The 14,489-nt window shown below is 47.8% G+C and overlaps 1 protein-coding gene across 7 annotated transcripts in view; it reads right to left on the bottom strand.

Annotated features, from left to right (window-relative positions):
* Positions 1–14,489, bottom strand: part of ACSL3 (acyl-CoA synthetase long chain family member 3) — a 3,215,977-nt gene that overhangs the window by 523,271 nt on the left and 2,678,217 nt on the right. The window contains exon 13 of one of the 7 annotated variants that reach the window (XM_069618150.1): positions 3,132–3,550. The exons of the other annotated variants lie outside the window; for them this stretch is intronic. Coding sequence (XP_069474251.1) covers positions 3,525–3,550 — 26 coding nt within the window. The 3' untranslated portion in view covers positions 3,132–3,524. Of the gene's footprint in view, positions 1–3,131; positions 3,551–14,489 lie in introns of those variants that run through there. 7 annotated transcript variants of the gene reach the window in all.

The following is a 14,489-nucleotide window of genomic DNA, read 5'->3' as shown; positions in this document are numbered from 1 at the left end:
AAGACCATAAGCATCCCCAGACATATTTTGGTGTAATCAGTGAGGAGCAGCCTGGGTCTTTAGGCCCAGCAGTCATGGGACCCATATCTGGGCACAACTGCCACACGCAGGGTGGCAAAGCAAAAACAAAGATGTTCTTTGCCTGCCAAGCCATTACAGAAAGGGAAAAGACAATATGCAAATCAGGTTTGGTCCCACCCAGGCAGGGGGCGTCCAGCAAGAACTACACAAGACCACAAGCATCCCCAGACATGTTTCTGCCTCATTCGGTGTCTAAGACTTCCAGTCAACACCTATTTTGTTTTGCTTGGTCACCTTGAATGGGTCGGGTATCCCCAGACGTGGGTTCTGTGCCTGCTGGGCCTAGAGACCCAAGCTACTCCTCACTGATGAGGGCCAACGAGGCCGAAACATGTCTGGGGATGCTTGCAGTCTCGTGCAGAAGAGATGTGACCAAGCAGTTTGGGCTGGACTGTCCCTTTTGGGGTGGGACCCAGCCTGATTTGCATATGGTCTTTCATCTTTTGTAAAGGCATGGCAGGCGAAGAACAGTGGTCTTGAGGGTTGCCCAGAGAAATGCCAGAGGTTAATATTAATTGAAAATCTTCCAGTCATGTTTTGCTTAGGGGTTTAAAACCACCATGAGGAGACACATTCTTAATAAGACAGTCGCTCTCAAACATAGGAGGCAGAGGTGGTGTACAATTCTCAGAATGGCAACATCGCACACAGCCCCTGGTCTGCCTGAGAGTATGATAGACAGGCACAGATCTGAAGTATTTCCAAACAACCTAAGAGAGCAACCAGTTAGGAACTACAAGGTCCCAAATAAACATGGTATTCAGGAATTGCATCGAGCACGATGCATCAAGTTTAGATATCTAAATCCTGGAGTACATTGCGGAATGGAATCAGATCTGCTATGGAGCGCCACTAGCACATCCAGGGAGGCTCCTTAATCAACAAGTGCAGGTACTCAAATGGAAAAACCGAACTTCTCCCATCCCCCCACACAAACAGTAGCATTGCTTGTGAAGGGGAACAGTTTTCTCCCTCCCCTCCAGCTGCAGCGTTTAACAAAAGATACTTCCTTACCCATCCTCAACAAAAAAACTATTTTGTACAGGTGGCAACTCACTAGAAATTTTCCTGTCCCTGGCAATGGTTGATTAAACACCCAAACCCACAACCTGAGCATCTGTGCAGGGGAACAGCCAAATAAAAAGCAAGAGCAGAGCAGCAGGCAAACACCAGCTCTTGTCTGAGAAACCAAACAAAAGAAATAAACAGCAGCAAACCTTTTACAGATAATTTTACCCTGGCTTGGAATAGAACACCAAATAACCAATCAATTTGAAAGTTTGCATCAACAGGAGGATGGTCTGGGATTTAAAATCCACAGACAATGCTCTGAGCTGGGTGCGGAGGAGAGGAGTTTGTTGAGAAAGAGGGACAGCACCAAAAGAGGGGAACCCCATGAACTCAGAAGGGTGTGTTCTAATAAGGGGGAGCAGAGTCCCATGAACCCCACAAGAGGGGTGTACTGTAATGAAGTAGTGAGTTCCTGATACCTTTTAAGAGGGGTGCTATTCTGTGAGGGGGAGCAGAGCCACTTGAACCTAGAAGATGAATATGCTCCAGTGGGGCCGGAGGGGTGAACCCATTGAGACCACAAGAGAGCCCCTGACCCAAGAGAAGGGGGAATATAAATTAGTGAGAGAGTGGCCTTGACCCTCAAAGAGGGGATGTGTAACAGAAGAGCAGAAAGAGTGACTGAACACCTGGAAAGGGAATGTGTAATAGAGGTGGGGGATCCACTTGACCCCGGAAGAGGGGTCTAACAGAGCGAAGGGGAGCCCCAATAAGGGAAGGACATTGGAAGCCACACATTCTAGAGAGAAGCTGAGAGGTCCTATGGTCCACAGAAGAAAGGATAAGAACTGGTCTCTAGAAATCAATAAGCAGGAGACCTTCCTGCCTGGAACTTCCTGTACACTAACGCTCTTTACTCATCTTCCACCCCCCATGTTTGTTAATATTCGGCCCATCACATGGTCCAACCTGGACAGGGCAACACTTGGCACTTTATGGCAATACCAGTGTTAATATGCTGGGGTTTTCAAATGCATTCTCAGACAACAAAAGCCTGCATGATACGAGGTTCCATTTGAGAACATCTCAAATCAATCATGCACCCACAATTATATTAAACCTGCCTTCATCTAAATTCTCCTACAGACACCTTTGAATGTACTCAATCTTTATGCATAGTTTGTATTTATTCCTCGGTTATGGGAGCATCAATCAACCATGCTTTCACAAACTTTACCAAACCTCATGAAATCCATGTGACCATTAGCATTGCCAAGTACTTTTTAAGGGGGGATTGGGTCCGTGGTACTCAACCCTGTGATTGAGTATCCATTCTAAAAATTGTATATACACTAATTGCACTGTCCATAGCTGCCCTTTATGTGGCAACAGTGCACCAGGTTAATCCCAATTACCTAGAAGTCAATCTGGGTCAGTGTGCCATTCAAGCTAGTTGGTGAATGTGGTCTTGTGGGTCACAGTCTTTTTTTGGATTGGCTCTGAGATGGGTGTGTAGGGAGAACAAAGGAGTCTGCCGCCTGGGGATTGGCCTGCTTGTGCTTTCTCTAAGAAGAGAACACAAGAGAGCGGTCAAAGAGACCTGCAAGTAGTTACCACTACAAATATATTCATGTGACCTAGAAGAAGTGGTTTGGTACAATGAAGATCTTACGTTTTACCTGTCAGTATGTTAAAATACTCCACATCAGACCATCTAGCGCCCAGTTACCCAAGGGTTCGGTATGCGTTACAAATAAATAAAATAAACACAGCAACTTGCTGGTTGAAGTTCAATCTAGTACATACACTCAAGGGCCGTCTCCCTCTCCAATGGGAACTTAAGTGGATGCAAGTACCAAAACACAAAAGGATATTCCCATCAAGAATTATTGCAACTTATTGTAATGGTATTTGTTTTTTTAAATTAGCTCATCCAGAGCCTCACCTCTCATGCAGAAGCCAGATCCATTGCAAGAAATCATGAATAAATCTTACATATACAAAAACTAAGCATACTAATGAATGAACACAACAATGTATGAAGAAAAAAGATATGCAGCATTTATTCAGTCATTCAATGCATCAGGAAAATAATATTTATGAAAATTACTCAAGAAAAACATATGTACATTTCACATGGACTTAAAAAAAATACTGAAGTAAAAAAAAACACTAATAAAAAAATCGAGACAACAGATATCCACCCTAAGGTATCTGTAACCTATAAACTGACTCAAGTGAAATACTGAAATCATTTAACACCACGGGTCTACATACAACGGCGTGCACCTACACAGCCTAAACAATGACGTGTAATGTATTAACAGCAGGACAAATCTGCCTCCCTCCACAACATTTAATTAGTGGCAATACAACAAAAAAGGGGGGCACATCCTAAATGTTTCGGCAATATGGATGAATCAGTGCCTTCATCAGGACCAGGAATAGATAGATGAACCTGTGGAAAAAAAAGGGACATGAAAAACCAAGTACATCACTGTAATAAACGACATATCGGTAGCATAATAGATTAAGGCACCTAAAAAGGAATACCAACACCGAACAAACAGACAAACTCTGTTTGGATTCTTATTATGAAATGTTGACACACCCAATCCCATAGACCAGAAGAGAGACCTCCACCTCATTGAATAACTACCACCAGAAGTGGGTCAAGTGCAAGAAAGATACTCCCAAAGCACACCTAAATGGAATTTACCAGAGCCACACAAGGGGCTCCAGCTAGCAGTAAAGCTGAAGGAGACACGTAGGTAACTTAAAACGCATCTGTTGTGACACAAAAGTGTTGTGAGACCCATAGCGGCAGACAGACTGTATGTAGCACTAAGTTGCTAAATGTAAACAAGATGGGCGCACAGCTCCAAACCTGTAGCCCACTAAATGCAAAAAGAAATAAAAAATAGGGCAAATAAACCAGTCAGAAAAAAACAAGTGTGCCCACTAAGTAATCAAACTTTAAGAGCAAGTAGATATACCTCTTCCGAAGTTTAATCTAGGCCTGCACACAATTGGATTTTTGTAAATGTATCTTGTTGCCAATTAGGCAAACAATCGATTCACTATTGAATTTTGTATATTTGGAATATATAAGCTCAAACTCAAGAGTTTGGCAGGCTTGGTAGCCTAAGCTCGGGTTTGAAGAACAAATTACTTATCTCTCTGTAATGTTCTTTCTGATGGATGTTCCTGTCACAGATTCCTCATCTATGATATCCATACCCCAGCGCAGCTATTATGCAGAAACGTTTCTGCAGCAAGGGGGGCGCTATGCGGCTCTGCATCGGGTACGTCCAACACCTCTACGTGCCCCATGCCCCGGAAATGATGTTCTATCAGTAGCATCGCCACACCCAATGATCTCAGTTCCATCTTTTTGGCCTAGAGCTCGGATGCTGAAGGACTTTAGAACTGATGGTGTACTCGATTCCCGCAAGACGGGCAGGTAGGGAGGACGATGAGGAATCTGTGTCAGGAACATCCATCAGAAAGCACATTACTGGGATTCAAGATGGCCACCAAGCAGTGAAGGCACGTTAGTTAGCGCTGCATGCCCCATCCAAATATGTGAACATCTGCTTTTAGATATAAAAATCACCAGAAACTTGCACCAGAGTCAAGCGACAACGTTGGGAATGAGAAATCCCCTGGAAATGTTTGGCGGGACGATTTCGAGGAGGACTGTCTCTGGAGCACGTCCTGTGCAACACTCAACCCTTCTATTGTCGGATCGGAAGTCTGAATTCCCCTATCTTGCTTCGAGTTGGAGGGAAGAAGCCCTGGGGGGGTCAATGGTTTAGTGTGCAGAGGGACACGTGAACAAGGCTTGAAACAGATTCCGATGCATCGTTGCGTTCCAGACGAGCTCCGCTGACTTCACCATTAGCGGCTCTGACCTGGCAATGAGAACGCAGAGAGCGATTTCCACACTGCCACTCCTGATATCTATCGGAAGGTTATTTCCCAGGCGAATAGCAAGCTACAGGTGGGGGGAGCGCCAGCAAAATACTCCAACATTTATACGTTCCCCCACCCCCTCCCGATCCATCCGTGCGGGGTGAAGAGAAGACTGGGATGAGCAGACGTTTGGAAGGCAACACTTTGAAGCGTTACACTTATACTCTCTTCCTTATCACGTTGTTGTGCGGGTAATCACAGCTAACGAGGCAAAGACATCCGGATGCAATTAACACCCCGCATAGCAGCAGAACGCATTTTTATGTAGATTGCCGTTTGTTAGATCAAGAGAGCTGCAGTTACGCTAGCTCCAGCTGGGCTGACACAGATCGCTTATAACAGAGCACAGATTCAGCGAGAGAATATTAAGGCAAGGGAAATATTTTTCCAACAGCTTCATCTAAACGCAAGGGCGGCTGGGATTACCCACAGAGGGCCAATGAGGTTAGGCCTTCACAGATCCCTAGTGCACAGTTTGATATAAAAAGGAGACTTTTTCACAGGCATTGCAAACATATGTTTGGAGGAAGAAATATACCATGTGCTGATACCCTGGGATACGAAGAGGCATTGGGGGAAAATTCCCCCCTATAAGATCCATATTGACTAATTTCAGGAGGGTTTGAACTCTAAAGCGCAGGTAAAAATAAGCAATACAATAATTATAACCGACATTTATAAGTAGGTGTTACTCAGGCGGTGCATTTGGCCAATGCCAGGGCCATAAGAGAAAAGGAAATGCCGCCTTTCTAAGCTTCCACTTACCCACAAAGAGAATCGTATTAAAAACTGTTTGCTCAGGTTGGGGGCCGCTCAGAAACAATCTGAACACCCAAGTGAACTGCTGGAGGAACCGACAGACACCACACAGAGCAATATGGCGGCCTCAAAAGAGGATATGGAACAGTGCTTTCAAGTATTTCAGGATAGATTTTCTTCCTCTCTACAACTGCAATTCAATAATTTTACAACAGAATTCAAATCCGCCTTAGCTGACATACGTAAGGACATTACCTCTCTTGAAGAAAGAACAGACAGTAATGAGAAGGCACTACAAGACTTGGCCCTGGAGTCTACGCAATCAGGAGAGCTCCTTGAACATTTGGCACTAGCAACACATAATGTAGAGTTGCAATGTGAGGATCTAGAGAACAGATTGAGAAGATCTAACATTCGATTATGAAATATTCCAGAGTCAGTGAGTGATTCACTCTTAAGAGTCTTGAAGGATTTATTGAATGCGGAAGTGGAGGTAACAATTCCTATAGATAGAATCCACAGGGTAGGACAGAAGCAAGAGGATCTGGCAACCCGACCCAGAGATATCTTGGTGGCATTGGCGTGTTAACCCCAGAAGTAACAAATCCTACGAGAAGCCAGAAAAGCAACACAAATCAAACTTAATGGGAACACAATTACATTTTATCAGAATATTTCTCCACTTACGCTATAAAAAAGAAGGGATATGCGTGATATCCTGTAACACTCGCAACTACAGAAAATACCCTACAGATGCACCTTCCCATTCAGCCTTTTTATTTGGGAAGGGAAACAACACAGTACCACTAACAAGGAGGAGGGGGCCTGTATTCTACATCTCGACCAGGAAGATCAGGCGGATCAAGCTACAGTGACCCGAGTATACGCACCCCGCGAACCGCGACACTGGGAGTGGACAACTGTACAAAGATATCGAACAAAAACTCAAAAGGGGCCTCCCATGCCAGAGAAACAACCCCCACCATGGTGACGGAACAAGGAGAGGACGATTTGCTCAGATGAAAACATCAAAGTTAAATAACTTACACTATCTTGGAACAGGAAAGCTATTTCTAATGCTGGGGCACAGCCGATGCTCATCTTGGAACTCATAATAGACTTATTCAGAGGGTTTTAGAATACCCTGCAAATATCCATTGGTTAGATGGTGGGCCATCTCGCAGGACAAAGTCCACGGACAGAGCAGAAAGGATGCTCTACACCAGGGAAAGGGGAATGTTATTGGGGATATGTTGGGGGGTAGGGGGAATAAGTTGTTGGGGGGATGGTTGGGTGGGTGGGGATGAACGGTACACGGGATGACAATTTGAGACTTATAATGTCCGCCTTTAAGAAGTATCTCCATGCTAGCGTTCTAATACTACACCGTCATATTTAGATGCTTAACACTTAACAGGGGAATTAAGCCCCCTCATAAGACAAGGGAGTTGGAACGGGTATTATGTACATATCATCCTGATCTTATTGCCCTATAGGAAACACATATTAAGTATCAAGATCGTTATAAGTTGAAGTTAAAACATATACAGATACTTACGCAGGCTAATGCAAAGGGCAAGTCAGCGGGAGTGTTGATAGCCTTTAGGGCGGACACGCAGGTCACTATCAAGAAAGTACAAGCTGATAACGAGGGACGGTTCCTCTTCCTTCTGGTACAGATGGGACCATTGACTCTAACTTTAGTTTATTCCTATGCAGGAGGGTTTCTTGAAGTCTGTATTAGCCAAATGAGAATCATTTTCTCAGGGTGAAGTGATTCCGATGCAAGATAAGAACATTGCATGGGACCCGGTTGAGATAGAAGCTCTATTACCAAAACTGCACGCCCTGCACCGTCAATAGGCTTCAGACAGAAATTTGACCACCTGACGCTTTAAGATATATGGCCTACCCTGAAAGGAGAGGAAAGAGCATACACTTACTATTCTTATGTCCACAAATCCTTCTCAAGAATTGACTATTTCTGTGTCTCAGTTAGATTGATAAGTAGAGTGATACAAATTAATACCCATACCATTTCCATTTCAGATCATGGCCCCCTGACGATGGATCTTATTTTCCTAAATTCTCCCCCACATTATGGAGCTGGAAATTTCTGAGAGAAATACGCTCGGATTGAGTCCTATGCGATGAAATAGACAGCAAAATAACTGACTACTTTAGATCCAATCTTGGAGGCGAAATAGGTTTAGATATGGTTTGGGATGCGTTTAAGGCGACCCTTAGAGGGGAGATTATTGCAATACAAGCGCACAGGGGGAAGCTAAAGCATGAATTTGAAATGGACTTGGAGGGGGAGGTAAAGGACGCTTGAAAACAAGGCTCTGGCAGACGTGATTGCATTGATCTTGTCCTCGGATGGGAAGATCCCCTCCACCCTTGTATCCCAAATTAGGCCCAAGAATGTTAAAGCCTGAGTGGGAGGTAACTGCGATTTCTTGAGGCTGATGGAGAACCCCAACTCATATAGTGTGTGCATCAGGCTGGCCGCAGTGCGCTGGACTCCTTTGGTAAATACTGCTCGTACTAGCGAGTCATCCAGGTATGGATAAAGGTGGTAGCACTCTGCTGTGAGCAAGGCCGCCACTGCATTCATTAATCTCGTAAAGACCCTCAGAGCCGAATTGAGGCCAAATGGGAGGACCTTGTATCGGAAATGAAAGCCCATGATCCTGACCCTTAGGAAGGACCGATGGGACTCCCAAATCGGGACGTGCAGGTAAGCATCCTTGAGATCCAGGGAGCACATCCCGTCTCCCCAACACAGTGTATTAGCACAGGCGTAACCATCTTGAACTTTTGAAGGGTGTAGGGAAAGGTACAATGTTGAAAGGTCCAGTATAACTCTCAGGCCAGCCTGGTTCTTTTTTTGTATGGCAAAGATGCGGGAGTAGAAACCCATGCCTCGCTGTGATGTTGGTACCTCTTCTACTGCCTGGCTCGCTATAAGCGAGCAAATCTCTGCCAAAAGAGTTGCCATCCCAATCTGTGTTGTGGGTGGGGGGGGGCAAGAGGAGATGGAGTTATTGGTAGGTGGAAACGCCCAAGGAAACTACAGACAGAATGCATGGGTCCACGACCCTGGTCCACCAGGATTGAATGTGAAGGGCAAGCCTGCCTCCCCACCGGAGAACTGTGGATCTGGATGGCACTGTCACTGTTTCTTTCCCTCTGAGGCTGGTGCCTAGGAGGGGGACTGAAGAACCCTGTATGTGAAGATTTGCGCTGCTTGCGCCAGTGCTGGCTGGGCGACCTGTCAGGCTGCCTGGATCGGTGCTCCTGGCATCCCCTGAAGCCGCCAAAAGGTACGACCTATGTCAGCGTGGGTGACTCTGGCTAAAGCTCTTTGAAGCAGGTTTGGTCAATATAGCCAGGGACTTAGCTGTTTGGGAGCTGTTTTTCTTTTTGTCAAGCTCCTCGTCTGTAGTCGAATGGAACAGGTCGCCTACTTCAAATGGCAGGTCAAGCATATGCTCCTGCACGTCATGGTTAAATTTGGTTGCGTTAGGCCATGTGGTCTTCCTCATGTCAGTGGCCACATATATAGCAATGCCTGTGGTGTCTATGTGTGCCACAGTAGACTCCATGAGGTCCTGTGCCACTATCTTCGCCTCTGTCAGACCAGCCTTGAATCTCCCCAGACTGTGTGTCTGAAGCTTAGAAAGGAAATCGGCTATATCCCGCCACAGTTCTTGATTTACCGCAGCAAGCATGGTGTCCGGATTGGCCCGCTGCAGGTGGAGTGTAGTGTTTGAATAAATCTTCTTCCCATAGGCCTCTAGGAGTTCTTCTTCCTTACCTAGGAGGGTCGAGATAGGTGCAGATGTGGAGGTTTGTGGCTTAGAATACATTGAGGCTGCCGCTATAACTGAAGAGTGAGGTTGAGGGTGAACCGACAGCACAAGGGAATCCCCCTCCGCCTGCTGATATTTGGAATCTAGGCGCTTATTTGTAGGCTGTGTAGAATGGGGTTTTACCCAGCCTTTCTTTTCCAAAGACTTGACATCCTTCTGCAAGGGGATACCAGACGTGGTGGTCGACCTGATGGTCAGCACCTCTGCCAATACCCCCACCTCTGGTTGTTCAACCTGTGGCTGCGGGATCCCCAAATACTCTGCCATGCCAGCCAGCCTTTCATGGCAGGCAACATCTTCAGAGCTGCTGTGATGGTAGGAGCTTGCGGTGGCTGCCGGAACCTGGGTATGCACTGCTGCCGGAGTGTGAACCAAGACAGGGGGTTGAATGGGTACAGGAGGTAGCACATCTTGGATGACCCCCCCATGCCCCTGAAGTATGGTTCCCATTTGAGGAAACCTCACGAGTGTGAGGAATTTCTCGAAGAACCTGTCTTCGCATGGTGGTGAGGAGCGTTCTTGCATGGGTGCAGGACCTTGGGTCTGTACCTGTTGATGTGCTCTAGCCAGAACCTGCCTCGGGCAGCTGTGGTCTGTGTATTGCCCCTGCGTGGATGTAGTTGGGTATGAGGTGGGGAGGTGACAGGTGTTGACCAATCCCACCTTGATGTGCGTTCTGATGCCTACGTACTTGGAAGGGGAGGCTCAGGATGCGCCACCATTTTGTCTGGCTGGGTGGCCATTTTATCAGGTACTGCGCCACATGGTACTGTTGTACTGGGACCAGTCTCTGCCTGCTTGCTTGATTGTAAAAGCTCTGACCTTCCCTGCACCAAAGGCAAGGCCCTTGGAGGCGGATTCCCCTTGGCCATGACGCCGGTAGTTCTGGTACTGTGTTTAGGCGCCCCCTCGGGATCGCACCCGGTATCAGAGGTAAGCCCCTCAGGGAGATCCCCGGTATGAGAGCCTTGTTGTGGCCACTCCGCAACAGTCCTTGGACCCATCAGCTGTTTGGCCGGTAGCTCGTGGAGCCTCGGTCCCCTTGCTGGTAGTAGGACCTGGAAGGCCCCTCACGCTTGGACGCTTCCCAGGGAAGGAGTCACCCTTGCGGGGTGCAGAGGAGAACAGGGCACCTACCTTTGGCCTGGTCTTCCTTCTGAAGTATTCCTTTATGTGCCCCGGTGGTGATCCTGAGAACAGCTCCCTCCACCAGGCCAAGCTGTTCTTCAAAGAGTGCAGTGTGAGCACGTTGCACGCCGAGCAACCCTCCCAGCGCGTGGTCCTGGCCAAGGCACCAGAGGCAGAGCGCGTGTGGATGTGAAGTGGGGAAGGAAACTTCGCTGGCCAGACACCGGCTGAATCCCGCCGCAGTCGACATGCGACACGGAGGTGCGTGGCATCTGTCGTGACCACTGCCCCTGGCACTGGCAGTCGGGTCCCTGGGCTACATCACGGTGTCCCTTCATGGCCCCATGGGCCCATTCATGTTCCCTCAGACTTCCTTGGAGCCAGTCCTGGCGCCAGGCTCATATGTCAGAAGGGAGAGCTGAAACTCACAATGGCAGTGTTACAACATGGATGCCTCCACATGGGTCAGTTCCAGAACTGAACCATGCGGTCTAGCATTTAGGGTGTGGTGAGGCCTGAAGACACCTGGGATAGCTGCAGGCTATATAAGCCACACCCAAGCTGGAGAACATGCTTCGCGTTGTTCTGCTCTCGCAGCGTGACGTTCACCACGACTTGTCGGATCTTCCTCAGCATCCCGGGCCTACACCTGCAAAAGAAGAGGAACACCATTAGTTACTCTTACCTGTTAGCGAGCCCAGCTCCTTACTGTTGGTCCATGGCCATTCCGGTCTTCCGGCAACCTGCAAGGGAAAAGGCAAGGCTGATTAACATGCAGAATTACTCAACGGCGAATCGAACAACATCTACTCACCGCTCCGCAACCTCTCGGCAGCTTATCTCCCAGAACATCGCGGCGGCCTGCAAGAAAAGGACAATACAGGTTAGCACACCGCAAGAAAAGCACATAGCGCTGCGCTCTGCGCTTTCACTTACCATCTCGAGCACAGCCCCGCCAGAACGGCATCTTCAGAACTCCTTCCGCACCTGGGGCAAATACAATTACAGACAAACTGTCCACAACAGACTTACCTGAAGAACCGAGTCGCAGCAGGTCTGGACTCACAGGGCCCGCACCAGTGAAGCAACTTGTTTGCGGCGCGCCCATCCACAACGCACCCCTGCACAGAACAGCAGGACGGAGAGCGCACCATACCTGAAACCAAGCTGAGGAAAGCACTAAGGGGGGAGTTGGGGTCCAAAAGGGAGGTGCGCTCAGGGGAGGAAGAGACTCTAAGCTAAAACAAACACTCCTGTGTTCCAGACTAGGTCCTCGGCAGAACAAGAACCTGAGTGAGTGGGTCCAGGTCGGCAGCAGTCAAGTCAGATTGGGTGGCCTCCCTGTGTATACCAGGTGAGCGTTACACATCGGAGGACAGAGTACTTATAACTCAGAAGAATTAGGTAGCGTTAAAAAGCGCTTATACACAAGTGAAGTGCTTCAATGCGCTTCAAAGCGGGAAGGGAAAAAGGGAATACAGTTGTCATTCTTAGGCCTTGAAGATTCCGAATGATCTAACAACCATATCTAGCATACTAGACCAGTGGCATATCTACTAGGAAGTGCTTGACAAAAAAGGAGGAAAGGGAGGGGAGGGGGGAGCATACCGATCAATGAACTACAGTACTGGTATGGCGACATTTCAGACTGCTTGGTAGATGGTTATCAAATGCACCGATGCAAGAGAATTTCCAGCACGACCAAGCTAGGGAGGGGTAGACGAGGGAGGACCGGATAGACAATCTTGCAAGGCCTAGGGAGGAGGGTCGGGGGGGGGGACAAGCGCACCCAGTCCAGCAGGGGCCTGGGTTAAGTGCAGAGAGGTTGCTCCTCTCATGGAGACTAATGCAGTAGTGCCAAGCAGAGTGCAGAGGCCCGGAGGCAAGTCCAGGACTGACAGGGGAGCCTGGGACCTGGGGCTTTGGAGGTGCACCAGGCGACCAGTCAGCTAGCTGTGCATGTTGGGGAAGAGAAGGAAGGAAATGGAATTACGTGGAAGAATAAGGACCTCAACCACAGCCTAGGTGAAAGAGGTCTGCTCCCGTTGATGCAGAAAAGAGGACTGAGGCTTGGCGCCGTTGGGCGGAGTCAGGGGACTCCGCGTGCATCTAAATTTAAAGGCGAAGACAAGTTTTTATGTTGAAAAAGGTTCTGTTTCCCATCCCTAACGAGGGACACTCCGTGCACTATGGACGAAAGGGGACGGGATGTAGGAGTACACGTTTGATAGCATCCGCAGGGCTATACCCCTGATAGAGCTAGCTAGGAAAAGCAACATGCAGATGGAGGTGGATGCTCTTGACTAGACCAAAGCATTCAACCAAATTGTTTGGGAATACCTTAGCCAGGTACTGCAGGAATTCAACTTTGGTCCCATATTCATTCCAAATGATCTTGGCTAATTATCACAAGCCCTGCACCAATATTGCAATTAATGGACAGAGCTATGGAACCATCCCGGTATCACGTGGACACAAGGTTTTGCCCCCTGTCCCTGTTTTATTTGCAATAGAATTAGACAGAATGGTGACATCCCATGACTAAAATTGGGAGAAGAGCAGTACAAGATCTCTCTCTCCATGCAGATGACCACCTTATTACGTTAACAAATCCTCAGGACTCACTGCAGTATATCATGAGGGGGCTGGAAGCATTCCAGGCAGCTTTGGGGTTTGTAGTAAACTATGTCAAATCGAGTGTGCTAAGTATTGGGTTACAGCCAAATGAGCTCTGCATAGTCAGGTAACTAAGGCTGCTAGATTGGCATTCTGATATAATTGATTACTTGGGAGTTAAGTTTCTGCCCTAGCCCCAGAAGGTATACAATATACATTTCCCGAAATCAATAGGTGTACGGAAGGCAAACTTAAAGAGGTGGGGCAAACAGGAAATCTCAACATGGGCAGGATAACTGCGGTCAAAATTAATCTGGTGCCGAGATTCCTAGATTACGGCCAGGCGCTACCAGTAAAAATCCCGACTAGAGCCCTACACGAACTCCAGCGACAGATACATTATAAATTACTCACCGTAGTGACTAACAAACTCCTAGTCCATAGTCCCCTTTCCTCCATACTGCCTGGGTGTCCCTTGCTAGGGACGGGAGATGGAACCTTTTTCACTAGAAAAATTATCTTTCCCCTTAAAATATGGAAGCGCGGGGCGTGGCCCTGGGAGCATGTGCTCCCCGACTCTGCCCAATGGCACCACTCCTCAGTCCCCATTGACTCGTCAACAATATTAACATTGTCTAATGACCCAGTTTTATTAGGGGGGAGGATGGTGGGAAGCATGGAGGAAAGGGGACTATGGACTAGGGGTAAGTTAGTCACTACGGTGAGTAACTTATAATTACTCCTACGTCCCATCCCCTTTCCTCCATACTTCGAGGGCGATTACAACTGAATGTAGCCCCAGGGTGGAGAGATGCCCCTCTTAAGAAAACAAGTTCCTTAACACTGCCTGACCATTGCCACGTCCGACTTGGAGCCGACATCCAAGCAGTAGTGCTTGCAGAAGGTTGAGGGTGTAGCTCAAGTAGCCGCTTGCTGATAACCTGCCATGGGACGTGCCTTTGGAAAGCAACCGCTGTGGCTTTAGCTCTGATGACATGGGCATGCATATATTTGCTGGAAGAGGCTTGTGCTGCCCCATATACG

Source organism: Ambystoma mexicanum, chromosome 10, assembly GCF_040938575.1.
Source record: "Ambystoma mexicanum isolate Mex_15411 chromosome 10, UKY_AmexF1_1, whole genome shotgun sequence".
In the NCBI taxonomy this organism is placed as follows: domain Eukaryota; kingdom Metazoa; phylum Chordata; class Amphibia; order Caudata; family Ambystomatidae; genus Ambystoma; species Ambystoma mexicanum.
Note: the sequence above shows the minus strand (reverse complement) of the source record. Positions and strands in the feature narration are given on the sequence as shown.